Consider the following 16,464-nt stretch of genomic DNA (forward strand, 5'->3'; position numbering starts at 1 on the left):
TAAGAGAGACCAGAGGAGACATGCTTCCTTTTTCTGAACTCTGCCAGCAAGACCATCACCAAATGTGTTCCCTTGACCTGCATCTCTAGAACCATAGCCAAATTGGACGGTTTTTCTTTAAACTTACACAGCCAGTGGTATTGTGCTATTAGAAACAGTAAATGGGCAAAGACAGTCTTTATATATGGAATCTATTTCTTTCCTGTTGGATTTTAGTCATGGGTAAAGGCCATAGACTGTCAGGTTCACAAGACGAAGCTCTAAGAAATGACCCAACCAGGTATGGAAGAGGCAAAGACAGGAGTTAAATTATATCAATATCTACATTTATATGCCCATATATGCACATTAGCATAATGTCAACGAATCTTTATAGAGAAGAGTGATGTTAGTGCATCAGAGAATGACTGAGAAATTCAGCCAGACTTTGAGAATCACATTCATTCACTATGTACCGATCTTTACTGGTTAGTTCACATCGCAGACTATTGGCAGGACAAGGCGATTGCAGGGAGCAGAAGAGTTTTTCATGGAATTACATTCTAATGGGAAAAAAGCAGAGAAAACAATAGAACCATGCAGATGAAAATCGCTATGAAGAGAAGTAAAGAGCATAGCAAGTGCCGGAGGTGAGTGGCATGGCAGTGTAGTTCTTTCAGATGATCACCTCTGCCCAGGCGGTGTTTGAACAGGAGAATAAGCCATGGGGATGACTAGAGAAGACCTTGCTGAGGGGGAAAAGGCAGCAAGTACAGAGGCTATGAAAGAAGCTGGCTGGGGCTAGTGTCATTTGAAAGATAAGTCATATGGATTTTCCTCTCCTCCAGTTAAATTTAAAATAGCTTTTGAAGCTCTGCTTTAAAGGTTTTAAAAAATGAGTTTTAAAAATTATTTGTATTGCATTTATGGGAGGGCATGCATGGTACATTGCCTGTGTGGAGGTCAAGGGACAATTGGAAGCAGTCTGTTCTCTCCTTCTTCCATGTGGGCCCTGGGATTGAACTCAGGTTGTCTGACTTGGTGGTAAGTGCCTTTTCCCACTGAACTGTTTCCTAGTTTTACATTTTTAATTTAACAGTTAGTTTTTTTTTTAAAATTGATTTCAGACAGTAGTACATGCTAGAAATTAAATTCTTTGCTCTTAAGTTAAAATGAAAATGAGGTCTGGAATAATCTCATAAAGACTTACTGAGTTTTGTTCCCTTCTCTGTGTGATCTCACCACCGAAAGCTACTGGACAGACTCATACAGCCAGTATGTACCTTTTCCGGAGGCACATGCAGCCTGAAGTAACTTTCCCTATTCTATTTTCCTAAAGCAGTAGGACTCACAATATTCAAAACAAAAAAACAAAGAATAAGAAGAAAGGAAAAGAAAACTAAAGCTGTACTACTGCGAAGGCATAATCTCCGGCATGGGCATCAGGAGGAAAATTCATTTTGGTAAAATGGCAAAAATGTAAGTTATGTTAGGAATATAACTTATTTTGAATAATTCATCATCTAGAATTTACCAAACACAGATCTAGATAAGAAAACAAAGTGACCAGAGCAGTCATTCTTTGTGACATCATAAAGTTAGGTATCAGGGGGACTTAGAGGTCTTTTCACACAGGTTAGTTGATGAAGCCATTCTGGGAACGGGGAGCCAGAGGCTGGCCAGAATGCAGCCAGAGGTGCAGAGGCTGCCCCTTCCTTGCACTGTCTGGCTTTAGGATGATCCACTCAATGGCCAAACCCCTCAAAGTGTTCCCAAACCCAGATCTTGAGATCTGTCCCACTCAGCAGCTAACCAAGACTCAACTTAAGGATCTATCCATAAACTTGCCTTCATTATGTTCTTCTCTTTTCCCTTCAAGAGTCTTTGCCTCTTGTTGGTTTGGGATTAAGACATCCCGGGGCCAAAAGGACAAAGGTCTCTTTACCTGGTCAAGTTACTGCGTACAGGGTTGGTCTCACACGCTTGTCTGTGGACTTCTGAGGAGAGCAACTTCTTCAGGCCTCCTCTCCCCATCTGCACACACAATGAGCTCTCTTCAAGGCACAGTTATTATCTGGCAATCTCATGTGCCAGAGTGGGGGGTGTAGTAATTAAGAGTGTGGGTTTAGGAATCTATTACTAGTGGTCAAGTATTCTGTGACTTAACAGCTCACTGACTGTTGGCAAGTTTTAAAAGTTCTTTATGTTTCAATTAATTTACTTGCAAAATGGAGATAATAGACTAGTACCTCTCTTGTAGGATTACTGAGAGGCTTAAAAGGGTGAAGAGCACGTCAAGTTCTAAGCAATTACCTCTGTTTCATTCACATAACATGAAGGACAAGTTCCAGCTGTTACTCTCTTCTGGCATAACACAGTGGTTTTCCAGGTATCCTGACATGGAACCAATAGCATTAATGTTATTTGCTATTTTTTTAAGATGTAAATTCTCAGGCTCCACCCCAGACCTATAGAATCAGAAACTGGAGGGAATAGTCTGTTTCCACAAGTCTGGCAGGTGACCTGGTTGTAACCTCCATTTTGAGAGCCATTGGCACAGCAAGAGAGGTGTCGGCTCTGAAACTATGGTACTCAGTTGGGTGGCCTGAAATAAATTCTTTAACTGTTCTGTGCCACAGTTTCCTTGTAAACGGGAATATAATGTCACCTACCTAATAGTGTTATGAGCATTAAGTGTTGGTCTTAGTCAGTGCTCTCATTTGTCGTCACCGACAATGTTGAAGTACATTCTCACACAGACCTAAGTGGGTGGGGGAAAGAGGAGGAGGGGGAGGAAGGTGGGGTGGAGGAGGGGAGGGGGAGGAAGAACTGGCTTCTCAAAGCAACATTTGCAAAACAGCAGAGCCACCATAGCATCAGAATCGTTGGAAATGCACTCTCAGGGACCTGTCCAGACCTATTAAATGACGTGCATATTTTATAAAATATACTGAGTGTTCCTTAAAACAACATGCCGCAGCAAAAATTCTGCTATTAAATCTGAAGTGGAGTGAAGTGAGTGGTCAGTATTATCTGTGGAGCTGAGATTGGATGAGCTGACACACAAACTCTAAAGCTGGGAACAAGATGATGAACAAAATCTATGCCTCTTCCTGCCTCCAGCCTCCGAGTACCCCAGATCACAAGCTTGTGCTGGGCACCTAGCCTTTACTTTTATTTAGAAGGAGAATTTTTTAAATGTTCTCTCAGTTGTCTACCTCAGGGCACTTTTGAGCATTTGGTTAGAAAATTCCCTGTAGTAAGAAATACTTTAAATCTGATCTGTACCAAGCATGCTAACAATTACTTGTAACCTCAGCACTTGAGAGGAGGAGGCAAGAAGGTCAGGAGTTCAGGGTCATTCTTGGCTTCATAATGAGTTCCAGGACAGCCTGGGCTACATGAAATCCTGTCTCAAAATGCTTTTTTCCTTTATAGAGTGAAACCAACACTCAATGTGAAGTGCAAGCACCTTGATATCCTCTTTATTATTATAGACACATTTCTCACAATCAGTAGAGCAAAGAAAAATGCATGAGGCAGAGATATTTGGAAGAATTCCATTTATTGTGGATGCATTTCACAATATATTTTTATTGCAGCGATCAGTCATCAGTGAAAAATACCAAGTGTTTATAATGTTTTTAACAATGGCAGATTCACAGAACACGCTATTCAACGTGCAGTTTCCTCTCTTAAAGATAACAGAGAGCTGTAATTGAACAAGTAAATGAGGAATTTGCTTTCCCAAAGATGAAATCCAAACAGAACAAAATTCTACCCTAAAACTCATGTCATCCAAATATTGGAATAAAATTTAGGATCAAGACATTCTTTCACAACTTTGAACTTTCTTAAAAGCAACAAAAACCAAAAAAACCCTAGATAATAGCTGTCAGAAGACCTCTGTTCAAAGCTCTAACACATGCTCTCTCACCATCAGCCTTAAATTGAACTTTGATCCATTTTACTCCAATGATGGAAGTCATTTCCATGGTGCACCATGTGCATTCTAGTTTATCTTATCATAGACTTATGTCTACTCTGTCATGGGTAGATGACTTGTGTAGTCTTAGTGGCTTTCCTTCCTTTGGCCCAAGTTTGCTAAATGCTAAGGAACCCAACTAACTCTTACTAATTCATGAGAAGAATAGACTTTTCAAGGCAGCAGTTTCCCCTCAAGCCATCCCTTCCCTCTTGAAGGGAAATATGTGGATTAGAAATGGTTATTTTGGAGGCTCTCCCAATGCAGAAGGAATGGAGACTAAGATAATTTGGGTTAAGTCAGCTGAGGTATGAGTTTGTACAAAGACTGTATGCATAGGATGGCCGATATAAGAACATTTTGTAAGATGCTGGAGTACTTTTCATTATCTACTAGGAAGAATGAAGAAGACATGATGTCTTAATGGTGGAGTTCCTAAAGACCCCTGAGGGGGAAAGTAACACTATTAAAATTTACATATAGTTTTGAAATTTAAAGCTATTATCAACTTAGGACAGTACCAACTGACTAATAAAGACAGAAGATTTTAATTTAAAAAGTCTGAGTACATAAAGATAGAAGCCTTGCCATGCCTTTGCTCACTTTACCTGTCTGCTTCTACACGAGGTAAAGTTGGTCTTTGTTTAGGCGGCTACATGAATTCTGATTTGTGCAATACTGTCACCAAAATGCTTGGCTTTAAGTAGAGAAAGAATAAACCTTAGATATCATGTAGGTCACTTTTTGGGGAACTTCACTGTTACAAATAAGTAGGCTTTGAGCTTGGTCCAGATGGTAGACATAATAAAATTCACACTGGACTTCAAGACTGCCCTCAATTATAAACTAAATACTATGTCTTATAAGAAATTTCAACTGATTTTGACACTTCTAATCTCTTTTTCAAATACTTTTTTTCTTATAAGTCATTGGGCATTGAAAACATAGCTATATCTAACTTCCATGTTTCTACTGGCAAATATGAAATATTAATATAATATTGTGATTTAACCTCCAAAAGCTGTGATATTGGTTAGTTACAAGGACATACTACTAAATATAATAGTCTAGCACATTTAAGAGAAGTCTACCATTAGTGTGTCTGTATACATGTATGCACATACATTACATAGTTGTGTTATTTAAATGTGGTTCAGGCTACTATCACTACCAAAGAAATCCACAAAGCAATCAACCTGAAAAAAAAATCAGTACCACTGTCAGCTAAAATAATCATCCAATTAGGTCTATGAATCAGCACATAAAAAAGCAATATCTCAACAGTACATCTTTTTTTTAAAAAGACAATCATTACCCCATATCAGATCTGAAATGGGTTACTTTCAGATATTTTCAATTGCCTTAGATAATTTCTTCCATGCTTTAGTCTAAAGTGCAGAAACATGATGTCTTTATTGAAACAAAACAAAACCTACGGTTCATTCCGCCCCCCCCAGATACTGCATACATTCCTCAGATAATCTTAACCTCGAATTCCTTCTGTTGACTTCCAATGTGGTTGGTGTCGCTGTACAGATGACAGTAGACAGTAGCGAGTCTATTTCACAGCATGAGTTTCTTTAGAAACAGGCTCCTCTGCAAAAGCAGTACTTTGACCATGAACATCTCTAGTTGTGATTATTAAATATAGTGAGCATATACATGGGTTTACTGGGATATTGGAAAATAAAAAAAAAAAAGGAAAATGAACCCAATTTAGTAAATCAACATAAATATAAACAGAGCAATTAGCCCCCTACAACTGAGCTGGCCCAGCAAGACGTCTTGCAGTTGGGTTCTTTCTCCAATTGTTTCAAACCTGCTGAGAGAAGAGAACTTTAAATCAGCAGCCCACACTGTTTCAGTAGGACAGATTTTGCCAGAAAAATAAACTAAAAAGACTCATGGTATGATAGGAGTAAATATAAGCAACATGAAAGGGAAGGGTACTACTGGCATTCTGTTCAAATGGGACCTTTCACTCCATCTTTATACTGATTTTTTTGTCACCTTTTCTTTCTCCTGGATGTTCCTTTCCTATGTTGACCTTTATCTTTTCTCAGGACACTCAAAGTCAAGATGGCTTTTAAGCTCTATCATGTGGACTGGGAATTTCCAGTGTTTTACATGACTGGTTAGCTCAGTCAAGGCCACATCAACATGTAATTATGACAGAGGGTATGCTTTTCCCTGCTTTTCTCCCATCTACCCCTAGCCATCTTTTTTTTCCTTACCCCTCCCTACACACTGAGCCCTGAGACTTATCTGACCCTTAATCTATTCTTTACCCATTCCTCTCCCCTTCATCCAGGTGCTAAAAGTTTCTGCTGAGGCAATAACATATTAATGTGTGACAGATTGCATTTTCAAAGTACAGTGTATTTTCATTTCAAGGGAATGGTCACACAATAAGTAGGGAGTTTGATGTTTTGGAGAAGGAACCCCTCACCTGCTGGCTCATTAAATCAGCTAGGTCCACTGTAAGAGATCAGTGGGAAAGGCTAGTGAGGGAGGCATGGAGCATGAAATGCACCCCTCCACTTCAGACCACCATCCTGCACAATCCCAGGTGCACCCTCCATGCTGTCCTGTATGTGAGAGGTGTCCTTTTAGTCCCACCATTCCAGAGTGGTTTTGCTCTACTTTCCATAGCCCAAGTGTGACCACAGGGCCTCTGATACCTGTGACAGTAGATAGTCAACATCCCCTGCTCAGAAAGGAAGCTGTCATAATACTTGGACCACTACTTTGGAAGATATATCTATGCTTCCAGGATTTGAGTCTTAGGCCCACAAGTTCATTCTTTGTGTTTTAAAAAAAAAATCATACTTCCCCTGCCACCAATAGAAAATTATGAAGGGAATTTAAGAACATTACATTTTCTGCTGAATGTACATTCTAAAAAAATATGGATAATGGTTAAGAATGTAGGTTCAGAAGCCAGGCATGGTGGCGAATGCCTTTAATTCCAGCATTTGGGAGGCAGAGGCAGGTTGATCTCTGTGAGTTTGAGGCCACCCTGGTCTACAAAATGAGTTCCAGGACAGCCAGGGCTGTTACACAGAGAAACCCTGTCTCAAATAAATAAATAAATAAATAAATAAATAAATAAATAAATAAGTAAATAAGTAAATAAATAAATAAATAAATAAATAAATAAATAAATAAATAAAATGTAGGCTCAGAGCAGAGTGCTTGAGTATCAGTGTAGGTATTTTTTGAACATAAAAAGTTTTATTTTTGTTTTACGTTTGTGTTTTGACTGCATGCCTAGTGCCCTTAGAGGCTAGGAGAGGGTACCGATCCTTGGTACTGTAGTTACAGAGGGTTGTGAGCTGCTACGTGGGTGCCGGGAATCAAACCTGGGACATCTGCAGGAGCAGCAAATGCTCTTAACAACCGAGCCGTCTTTCCTGCCCCTCAGTGCACATTGTCTAACAAGTTCCTTTACAAAAGTTATTTCATTTCTCAGTGCCTCATTTTCTTCAGCTATAAAATGGGAATAATCCTACCACTTGCCTCTCACAAGTAGCTAGAGGATCACATGAGACAGTAATGGTGCCTGCCAAACAGTAGCTGTTCCCTCAGTCTTGGGGGTTGGCAGTGGTGATCATCACTGGGTCCTTTTTAGCATACTTGACAGTCATTTGGATAATGGGAGTATTTAGAAGTCACTTTGAGTAGAGAGACTGGGCTGGTGGCTTTCACTGGATCAAAAGAGCAATCTATAACCGATGGAGAAGGTGGAGCGGCACACTTGGGCAGCTGCACCAGGTTGAAGAGAGTGCAGAATGCAGAAAAAGGGGACCTCCCTCCTCACTGCAGTGGATTGCAGTGGTCCTCTAGCTGCCTTCACGAAGCTCATTAGCCTGGAGTTTGCTGAAGAAGTCTCTATCCTAGGGTTCTACAGTACTTGGAAGCAGACTATTCTTACCTTATTACTGAGCTGAGTTCTCTTTCTAAATTTTCTCCTATTGGGGGACAGGCTGGATCTGTTTCTTGAAATGGGGAAAGGCCACAATTTGGAACGCATTACCTCCTTATACAACCAGCAGTACTGGTTATTCTCTGAGTGTATTTTAAACACCACCCAGAGTGTGTTTCTGAAAAATATGCAAACCCTTTTCCTAGAGGACCAAGCATTCTTAGCCATTAGTCTTCACTGGATAGCATATTTTGTCTACTTAACATTTTTTACCCATAGCCGCCTGAAGTCTGAGGCTGTGGGCATTGTTTCCTGGGAGAGTTCTAGAAATGGAGCCAATGAAGCCGACACACAATTTGTCCCAAGAGATTTGTTTTCCCCTAAATAACTGTGTAGCCAATCAGGGACCCTGCCAAGAAAGATAGCCCATGCTTATCCCATATGGGCCTCTTGGCCAGCTTTTCCACAACTATGACAACTCTTCAGAAACTGTCTTACTGGAAACCATTCTGTGACTGAGCCATTGATGCTGTAAACCTGACAAACAGGCAGTGTCAATGACTTTGTAAATTGTCCTTTCTCTGAGCCACACACAAGACTTTTAGAAACTGATGGCCGTCCAAGCACAGATTTGTGAGTCAGCAATATTTCTCATTTGACCCCAGGACATCTTATTCCATGATTCATCAGGAAAAAAAAATCAACTGCTGACACAGGAACCCCGCCCCCCAGGATATTACCTTAGTGGGGGAAGTGACCTTGTCCACGGATTGCTTTTCCCAGAGGTTTCGCTTGCCAGATACATCCCCTGGCCTCAAGTCCTAATGAAAGAAAACAGGAAAAAAAAGATGATAGGTGACCATTCATGATTTCTGGCTAGGCCTACGTAAGCTAGCTACCACATCTATTGTCCAAAATGGAAGAACCGCTAGCTTCTGACTTGTGAACAGACCTTGGCCTGTTTCATGAGAATGGGCTGGAAATGCAAACAGCATCTGGGTTCTTCACTAACAACTCTCTGGCTACAGACGTCCATGTTGCCTACCCAAGAGGCAGGCTGGAAGGTTAGAGTGCTTCTCAGGACCACTGTGGCTTAGGGAGCGCACTTGGAAGCACCTGGCCTCTGTAGTGCCTGCATGGAACTAAATTCTCCTGGCCCCCATAGTTCTGTGCTCTCTAATACATTCTTTGCTGGCTCCCATCTCCCCAGCTCATTCCCTGTAGTGTTTTATTCATGCCCTAACAACTCCCTTATACAGGATCACTATCTTAGGGTCTGGCAACCTGAAGGAAGACAGTAAAATCATTCTGTTTCTTGATGGCCAAATGTATAGTTCAGAACCTAGCCCCACAAAAATAATCACGTGTCACAAATGGTAACCCTAAGAGAAGTGGGCAATTGATGATGTATGTTAAGAACATGTATGAATCCTGGGAAGGAAACAGTAAAATATGACCCATAATAGTTATACAGCCATGGGTTCCTGTTTACTATCTCATAATAATTTCATTTGGATAGGGATCCAAATTTCTGTTTCCACTTACTTTTCTTCCAGCCTTTGCTTATATTAGTACTTGGCACGGGTAGTTTGGAGAAAATGAATGTGTTTTACTGAAATAGGACTGCTTACTTTGGCAATGCCTTTCCTCATTAGGAAGGGAAAGCTAGCAACTGTAGTTTTCCATAGATACCAGTTTTGATGAACATACTCAGTTTCGATGAACATATTTCTGACAGAGCACTGGCCTCTCAATACTGAACGTACACTGTTAAATAATGCCATATGAAGATTTGTCATACTCTTATTGAGTTTATGGGCTTGTGGCATGAATTCCTGATCTTCTATTAGAAAGCGATACCTATTTAACTTGGAACATTAGGCAACAAATCATATTAAAAAGAAAAAAAAAGAATTCCACTACATTTGCCAATGTGGGTAAAAGTTGCCAAATTGTCTGGAAGACCTAAAACCATTGGCAAGTATAGTAAGGAACATGCTGGCAGAGACTCTGAAAAGTGGGCATAATCGCTTATTTATTTGATTCATAGATGACAAATATTTTTCTTTCACATGAGTGTTCCTACCTAAGAAAATAGATTGTATTTCCCTGAAGTAGTGTTGATGAATCTTTCAAGATCACTTAAAGAGTTTAAATAAGGTGTTTTAAGAAAATATCAACATCCACATTGTAAGCCATTATTTTCAAGTCAAAGAGGAAATATAAATGGAATTACCTGACCAGACTATATGTTAGAGAAAGAGCCACTCTGGGAGAAGAGGGAGAAATGAAGGCAGGAAAGGCAGGTTTCCAGTCAACCAGAGACGAAAGAGTGAAGAAGAGAAGCCAACTGAGAAAGACATCATTCTTTTTAAACAAAAAGAAAGACAAGTTAGCACTTCAATTGCTGCATGACATGCAGCTTAGATACAAAGAATAGACAAACCAGCTAAAACATTCAGAATTGAATTCCAGTTACAAAGTTATACTGGAAGTCTATAAATTTTACTCATAAGTAGCTTGAATGTCCCAGAAAAATACACAAGGCAGGACGATGTTTAATTTTAAATATGCTTATTTTCTGGGGGATAATGATGACAGTTTTGAGCACCTGTAATTCTTGGCATCTCTGAAAATGAGGCCATAACTATTAAGTCTTGTGTGGCTTTTCCCCTGGAGTTTTAGAACTCAACACACTAGCGATAGTCCTGTGGATTACTCCTCTACTTGTGGGGGTTTCACTATGGATAAAGACTTTTGTTTAAAAATCTCTCTTTGAGCCAGGCGGTGGTGGCGCACGCCTTTAATCCCAGCACTCGGGAGGCAGAGCCAGGAGGATCTCTGTGAGTTCGAGGCCAGCCTGGGCTACCAAGTGAGTTCCAGGAAAGGCACAAAGCTACACAGAGAAACCCTGTCTTGAAAAACCAAAAAAAAAAAAAAAAAAAAAAAGAAAAGAAAAGAAAAAAAATCTCTCTTTGACTTTGTTCTCATGGCCACAAGAGAAATACTTGCAAACAACAAACCTAAGATTTCTCCTCTATCTACCCATGGTGAGAATAAAAAATGGGTTGAGAATTGTATCTCATCCAGAATCAGAAGTTACTATCAGGAGTTCTCCTATTGGATGCTGCTTGCAGATAATGCTCTGACATCCTGGGCTCAGGATCAGTCTAACCAGAGCCCCAAAGGTCAAACTTGGATGTCTTGAAGGGCCAAGATGGAAACACACACATCGGAAGAGGCTGGTATAAGAAAAGAAAGAAGGACTGGAACCAATACATTTAAGAATGTATGTTTCCATACTTCAAAAAAGTGCCCAAATTATATCTTGAAAAGTAAAAACCACTACGGCGTGGGTCAGAACTTAGCTGCAGGTCACCACTGTGACACCTCATGGACAGGACCTAAGATCCCTGTTTGACCTATCTTTGTATCCTACCTTCCTTGGATGGTTTGACAGTCTACACATCTGCAGGATTCTGGTGGCCTTTTCCACACTGAAACTTTATCTCCCTCCTGCTGGAACCACAGAATCAGTGCTTCACCATTCCTGCCTTGTTGGGTTCCGAGTCATTATCTCCTTCCAGGAGATGGCCACACGACTAGCTGTAATTTGACATGGTGGGTGCTAGGTCTAAATTATAGGAGGGAATACTACCAGAGGAATGTGTGCAAAACTTAAAAAGGCTTAATGAGTATAACCAAACTAGTATTTTACTTATGACATAAAATATGTATTTCTTATTTCTAATCTGGTTCTTATTTGAGGCCACACAAATCCACCAAACCCAATGAGAAGAAAGTGATCACTAAAATCTATACTGTCATATTCTTTCCTTCTTTGCTTTCTTAGATAAGTCAACAAGTCAATGGAGGTGAAGTAGCCATTGATTTTATAAGTCCCCTGTATTACTTTTCTGTCCTTTCACTTTTTAGGAGGCCATCAATAACCCCAGGAACTGTTATTGCTAATCTTTGGTGTGGGATCCTTAATACAATTACATCTATGATAATAACTCCACTTATATTTAATCTTTTAAACCCTTCCACTAGGATGGCAATATATAAGATGGGAAGTTAGTCAAGTCTGGTACTGATAACAGATTAGAGAGAAAGCACTGGACCAAACACACGAGGACAACCTGGTACAGGAAGGAACTAGACCACACATGCTGTAAACATGGGAGGAAAGGAATGATCATCTCCTCTATAGCAGTAGGATGCCATACTCAAAGAGAAAGCATTTATCTCTGTGTCTTTTTCTCTCATGAGAGTATCTCAAGAAGGGTATGTGTCCATGAACATCCCAAATTTACAAGTTATAGAAGGGTCTTTAGTTTTATTTGGCTATCAAAGGGATCCATAATTCAAAAATAAAAAAAAATAGTAATCATGGGTCTAGAGCCATACCATTGACAGAAATGACCATAATTAATTTCTATTTAAAACTAATTAATACTTTCATGTCAAGATGGCTGGTAGTGAAACTTGAGGCTCCAAAGAGACATCTGGGTGTGGTGTCTTGCCTCCTTTCTTCTTTTATTGACTCTCCTTTACCTACTTGGGGGGAGGGGGTATCTTTTTCAATGTATAATGTTTTCACAACTATAAATTGAGTTCACTCTGACATATACCTCCTGTGAAGCCTTATGCAAAGACTCTGGGTAGAATATTAACTAAAAAGCCTATGGTGTTGCACCCAAGAAGGGAATGTAAACACTTCTGTCTCTCCTTTATAATTTGGGAAGTGCTAGGATTTAGTGACTTTGGAGATTATATGTAGAGCCAACAGATGCAGTGAAATGCTACAGGGGCTTAACTCTTTAAAGGCTTGGGATCTGGGATATTTTTCTTCTTAAAGAGTGAAAATTATGTTCAGTGCCAGCCTGGTCTATATAGTGATTTCCAGGACATCTAGGGCTATGAAGAGAGACTGTATCTCAATCTCTCTCTCTCTCTCTCTCTCTCTCTCTCTCTCTCTCTCTCTCTCTCTCTCTCTCAATCACTTAAAAACAATGAATGTGGGTTATGGCAATTCACTTTCTGCTCCCTTGATACCAATAAAACTACAGAGCCAGTTTAGCAGAGCAGGCTGAATGGGGACCACGAATGGCTCATTTATTCTAGTAACAACTCTAAGGCGATTACATGTATTCAATGAAAGAGTTAAAGGAGTATTTGTATAACTAGCTTATACTTAGCAAATAAGAAAGTTTTAGTGGTCTAAAATAATATGAAGTCAATTTTTGTAATTTTCATTTTTACTGGTTATGGTGTATGGGGGGAGGAATATTCCAATTTTCTATGGTTTTCCTTTGCAGGTGTTGATAAAAAATTATTCAATTTATATTATATACAATAGCAATTATTTCAAAAGCTACTAAATAACTATTTTGTGTTAAGTTTTAGAAATTAGGTAAAATTAGAAAACATGGCCTCAAAACATAATCTTTTTTTTTTTTTTTTTTTGTTTTTTCTTTTGTTTTGTTTTTCGAGACAGAAGATTTCTCTGTGTAGTTTTGGTGCCTGTCCTGGGTCTTGCTCTGTAAATCAAACTGGCCCCAAACTCACAGAGATCCACCTGGCTCAGCCTCCCAAGAAGGGAGAAGTAACCAGACTAAAATGGCATTTTGATTATACATTCCTGTGTGTGATTTATAGACTAGAAGCCAAATAAACAGATAAATAAGTAAATAAATAAACAAATAAAGGAAAAAGGAGAGAAATGCAGCGGGTCTTGATTAAACTGCCCCAGCATCGTGTGTTAGGGCTAAGTTTCCCTCTCGCTCAGGCAGAGGCCAGGCTCTGTTTCATCTCGACTCATAGTGCAGCTGCTCAGGCTGCTCCAGGTCTGCACACCCACCAGTGTGTTGCTCAGCAGCGGCAGAGGTTAAGAAAGCCGTTCTCTCCAGGCAGGCAAGCCAACTGCTCTTTTATTCTGCTGTGTAGGTTGTGAGATCCCAGAAACTCAGAAATGCCCCCAAGCCACTTACAGAAGGCTTTGGAGCAGGTGACTTGTTGCCATCTGGTGATTTAGTTAGCCATTCATTGATCCGGCTGGAAACTCCCACCTTCAGGCCAGCGGTTTCCTGCAAAAAAATAAAATAAAGTAAAATAAAGCCAGTCATCGCAAATACTAAAGAAAAAAGTACATTTACCTAGGAAATCCTCCGAGCGACTTCAAGGTATCCTTAAATCTGCAGTGGTTGATTAGCAACCTGATTGAGGGAGTAACTAGAGAAGATGAGGAAGACACTCGCTGCCCCACCCCTGGATGTGGAGAAGCACTGCTTTGCCTGTGTGCCTCACGGCTTGCGAAGGAATACATCTTTCCGGTGATTTAGGTAGCCAGTCTTCCTTCGCTAACATAAGAACCCAGTTTTTCACACTTCCAATGTGGACTAAAGCCCAGTAGCTCTCCAGGCATCCCCCAGGCCTTCATTGCCAGATTGGGACTGCCGAGGCACCCAGTACTGTGGGCTAAACAGCCATCTTCAGTGGGTGCTCAGCCTCTCCAGCGTGCGGCCAGCCATGGTTGACCCAGCCTCCACCACATAAGTCAATTTAATATGTTCTCCTTTACAATAATGTATATTTATTGTATTGATTCTGTCCCTTTGGAAAGAATATTAGGGGGCTGGAAAGGTGGCTCAGTGGTTAAGAGCACTGGCTGCTTTTCCAGAGGACCTGGGTTCAATCCCCAACACCCACATGGTGGCTCCCAACCATTTGTAACTCCACTTCCAGAGCATCCTATGCTTTCTTCTGACCTCTACAGGCACCGGCATGCACACAGTGCACACAGCGCACAGACATACACACAGGCAAAACACCCATACACATAAAATAAATCTTTAAAAAAGAGGCGTATCAGTTTTTCTTCCATGTCCCCTCATCCAATCCCAGCCCTAAAAGCTGATAATTAAAGGCAAGCACTTCATTTAGTGGTCCATGCCACAGCTGAGTACACAGGCTAGCCCCATGAATACATTCTCTATGGGCTTGCTTTATTTTTCCTTTTTTTTTTTTTTTCAAATCAAAGTGCTGATTGTCCATTCTTGATTGCATTTGTTGTGAACGAAGGCTATTCCTAATACAAATGGAGGAAAAATCCACTTTTCAAAACTGAGGATGATGAGAGCCACACTCATACCTTATTTGGTGTTCCCGAGGCAGAGGGGGATGAAAACACGTTCCCTCTCTCCCACATGCTCTTGATATTGCGGACACCTTCAGCAGGAACAGGAAGATCTGATGCTGCAGGCTTAGTAGGTTTTGAAGCTTTTGTTCCCTGAAATGTGGAAATAAGTTTTAAGAAGCTTGTCCTCATAAAATCACAGCGAGCTGATCTCACTCTACACAATCAACTAAAAATGCCATGGTGTAAACGTCATCGAAAGGGATTCGTAGTGTCTGTTGTACAACTCCATTTTGATGATGTGATTCTCCACACATACCATCAGAGCTGGAAAAGATCTTTCAGAAAATAAATATGCTTTTTAGGGCTCTAGTTATCATTAAGGAGACAGAGAACTCCATTTCTTCAGCAGATAGTTTTTTTGGTGTTTTTTTTTTTTTAATGTGCATGCATGTTTGCATGTTTGTGTGTGTATGTGTGCATGCATGTGGAGGCCAGAGGGGTGTGTGTGTGTGTGTGTGTGTGTGTGTGTGTGTGTGTGTGTGTCTTGTGTGTGTGTGTGCAGGAGACCCAAGTCTTAAACTCAGGTGCTGTTCCTTAGAAGCCATCCACTTTTTTTGAGGGGAGGGGTGGTTCATGGATTCAGCTAGTCTGCCTGGCCGGTGACACCCAAGAATCCACTTGTATCTGCCCCCTTAGCACTGGATTGCATGTGTGCAGCCATGCCTAGCTTTTTCATGTGGGTCCTAGGGCTCAAACTTAGGCTCTTTTGCTTGTGCAGTTGCTGCCTAAGGTAGTCTGCTCTGTTTTATTTTATCTTATTTTATTTTATTTTTTGAGACAGGGTTTCTCTGTGTAGCTTTGCTCCTTTCCTGGAACTCACTTGGTAGCCCAGACTGGCCTCGAACTCACAGAGATCCACCTGCCTCTGCCTCCCGAGTGCTGGGATTAAAGGCGTGTGCTACCACCGCCCAGCCCTCTGTTTTATTTTTAAATGTGTATGTGTGTGTGCGGTGTGCATGTGGAAACCAGGGGTGATGTCCAGTGTCTTCCTTGATTGCTCTCCACTTTATACACTGAGGCAGGGTCTCTCACTGAACCTGGAGGCCACTGATTCTGCTGCTCTAGCTAAGCAGCTTGCTCCAGGGTCCCTGTGTCTGTTTCCCAAACGCAGGCTGCCATGCCTTCAGCTTTTAGATGGGTGCTGGGGGTCTGAACTCCAGCCTTCAGATTACAAGGCAAGTCCCACATGATTACACAACCTGCTGAGCCATCACCCAGCAGATAGGTTTTTAGCACCTACTATGTGAACATTGGTAGAGTTTGTCAAAGCCAGCCAGTTTGTTCCATAAGCCACAGTAAGCCGATATTTTGATAGGCTAAGTGACAGTAGCCAGTATACTAACTAGCACTTATTTTGCATTGTAGTAAACACTA

The 16,464-nt window shown here is 40.8% G+C and overlaps 1 protein-coding gene across 9 annotated transcripts in view; it reads right to left on the minus strand.

Annotated features, from left to right (window-relative positions):
- Positions 1 to 1,357: 1,357 nt before the first annotated feature.
- Positions 1,358 to 16,464, minus strand: part of Cald1 (caldesmon 1) — a 186,006-nt gene continuing 170,899 nt past the window's right edge. For 5 of the 9 annotated variants that reach the window (XM_028866133.2, XM_028866138.2, XM_028866132.2 and 2 more), the window contains 4 exons: positions 15,043 to 15,180; positions 13,883 to 13,978; positions 10,126 to 10,256; positions 8,627 to 8,710 (listed from right to left, as the gene is read on the minus strand). In XM_028866133.2, the coding sequence (XP_028721966.1) occupies positions 8,704 to 8,710; positions 10,126 to 10,256; positions 13,883 to 13,978; positions 15,043 to 15,180 (372 nt within the window). In that variant the 3' untranslated portion in view covers positions 8,627 to 8,703. Of the gene's footprint in view, positions 1,460 to 3,525; positions 5,787 to 8,626; positions 8,711 to 10,125; positions 10,257 to 13,882; positions 13,979 to 15,042; positions 15,181 to 16,464 lie in introns of those variants that run through there. The other 4 variants (XM_028866136.2, XM_028866139.2, XM_028866137.2 and 1 more) reach the window with 3 other exon arrangements.

This window comes from Peromyscus leucopus, chromosome 3 (genome assembly GCF_004664715.2).
Source record: "Peromyscus leucopus breed LL Stock chromosome 3, UCI_PerLeu_2.1, whole genome shotgun sequence".
Lineage (NCBI taxonomy): Eukaryota > Metazoa > Chordata > Mammalia > Rodentia > Cricetidae > Peromyscus > Peromyscus leucopus.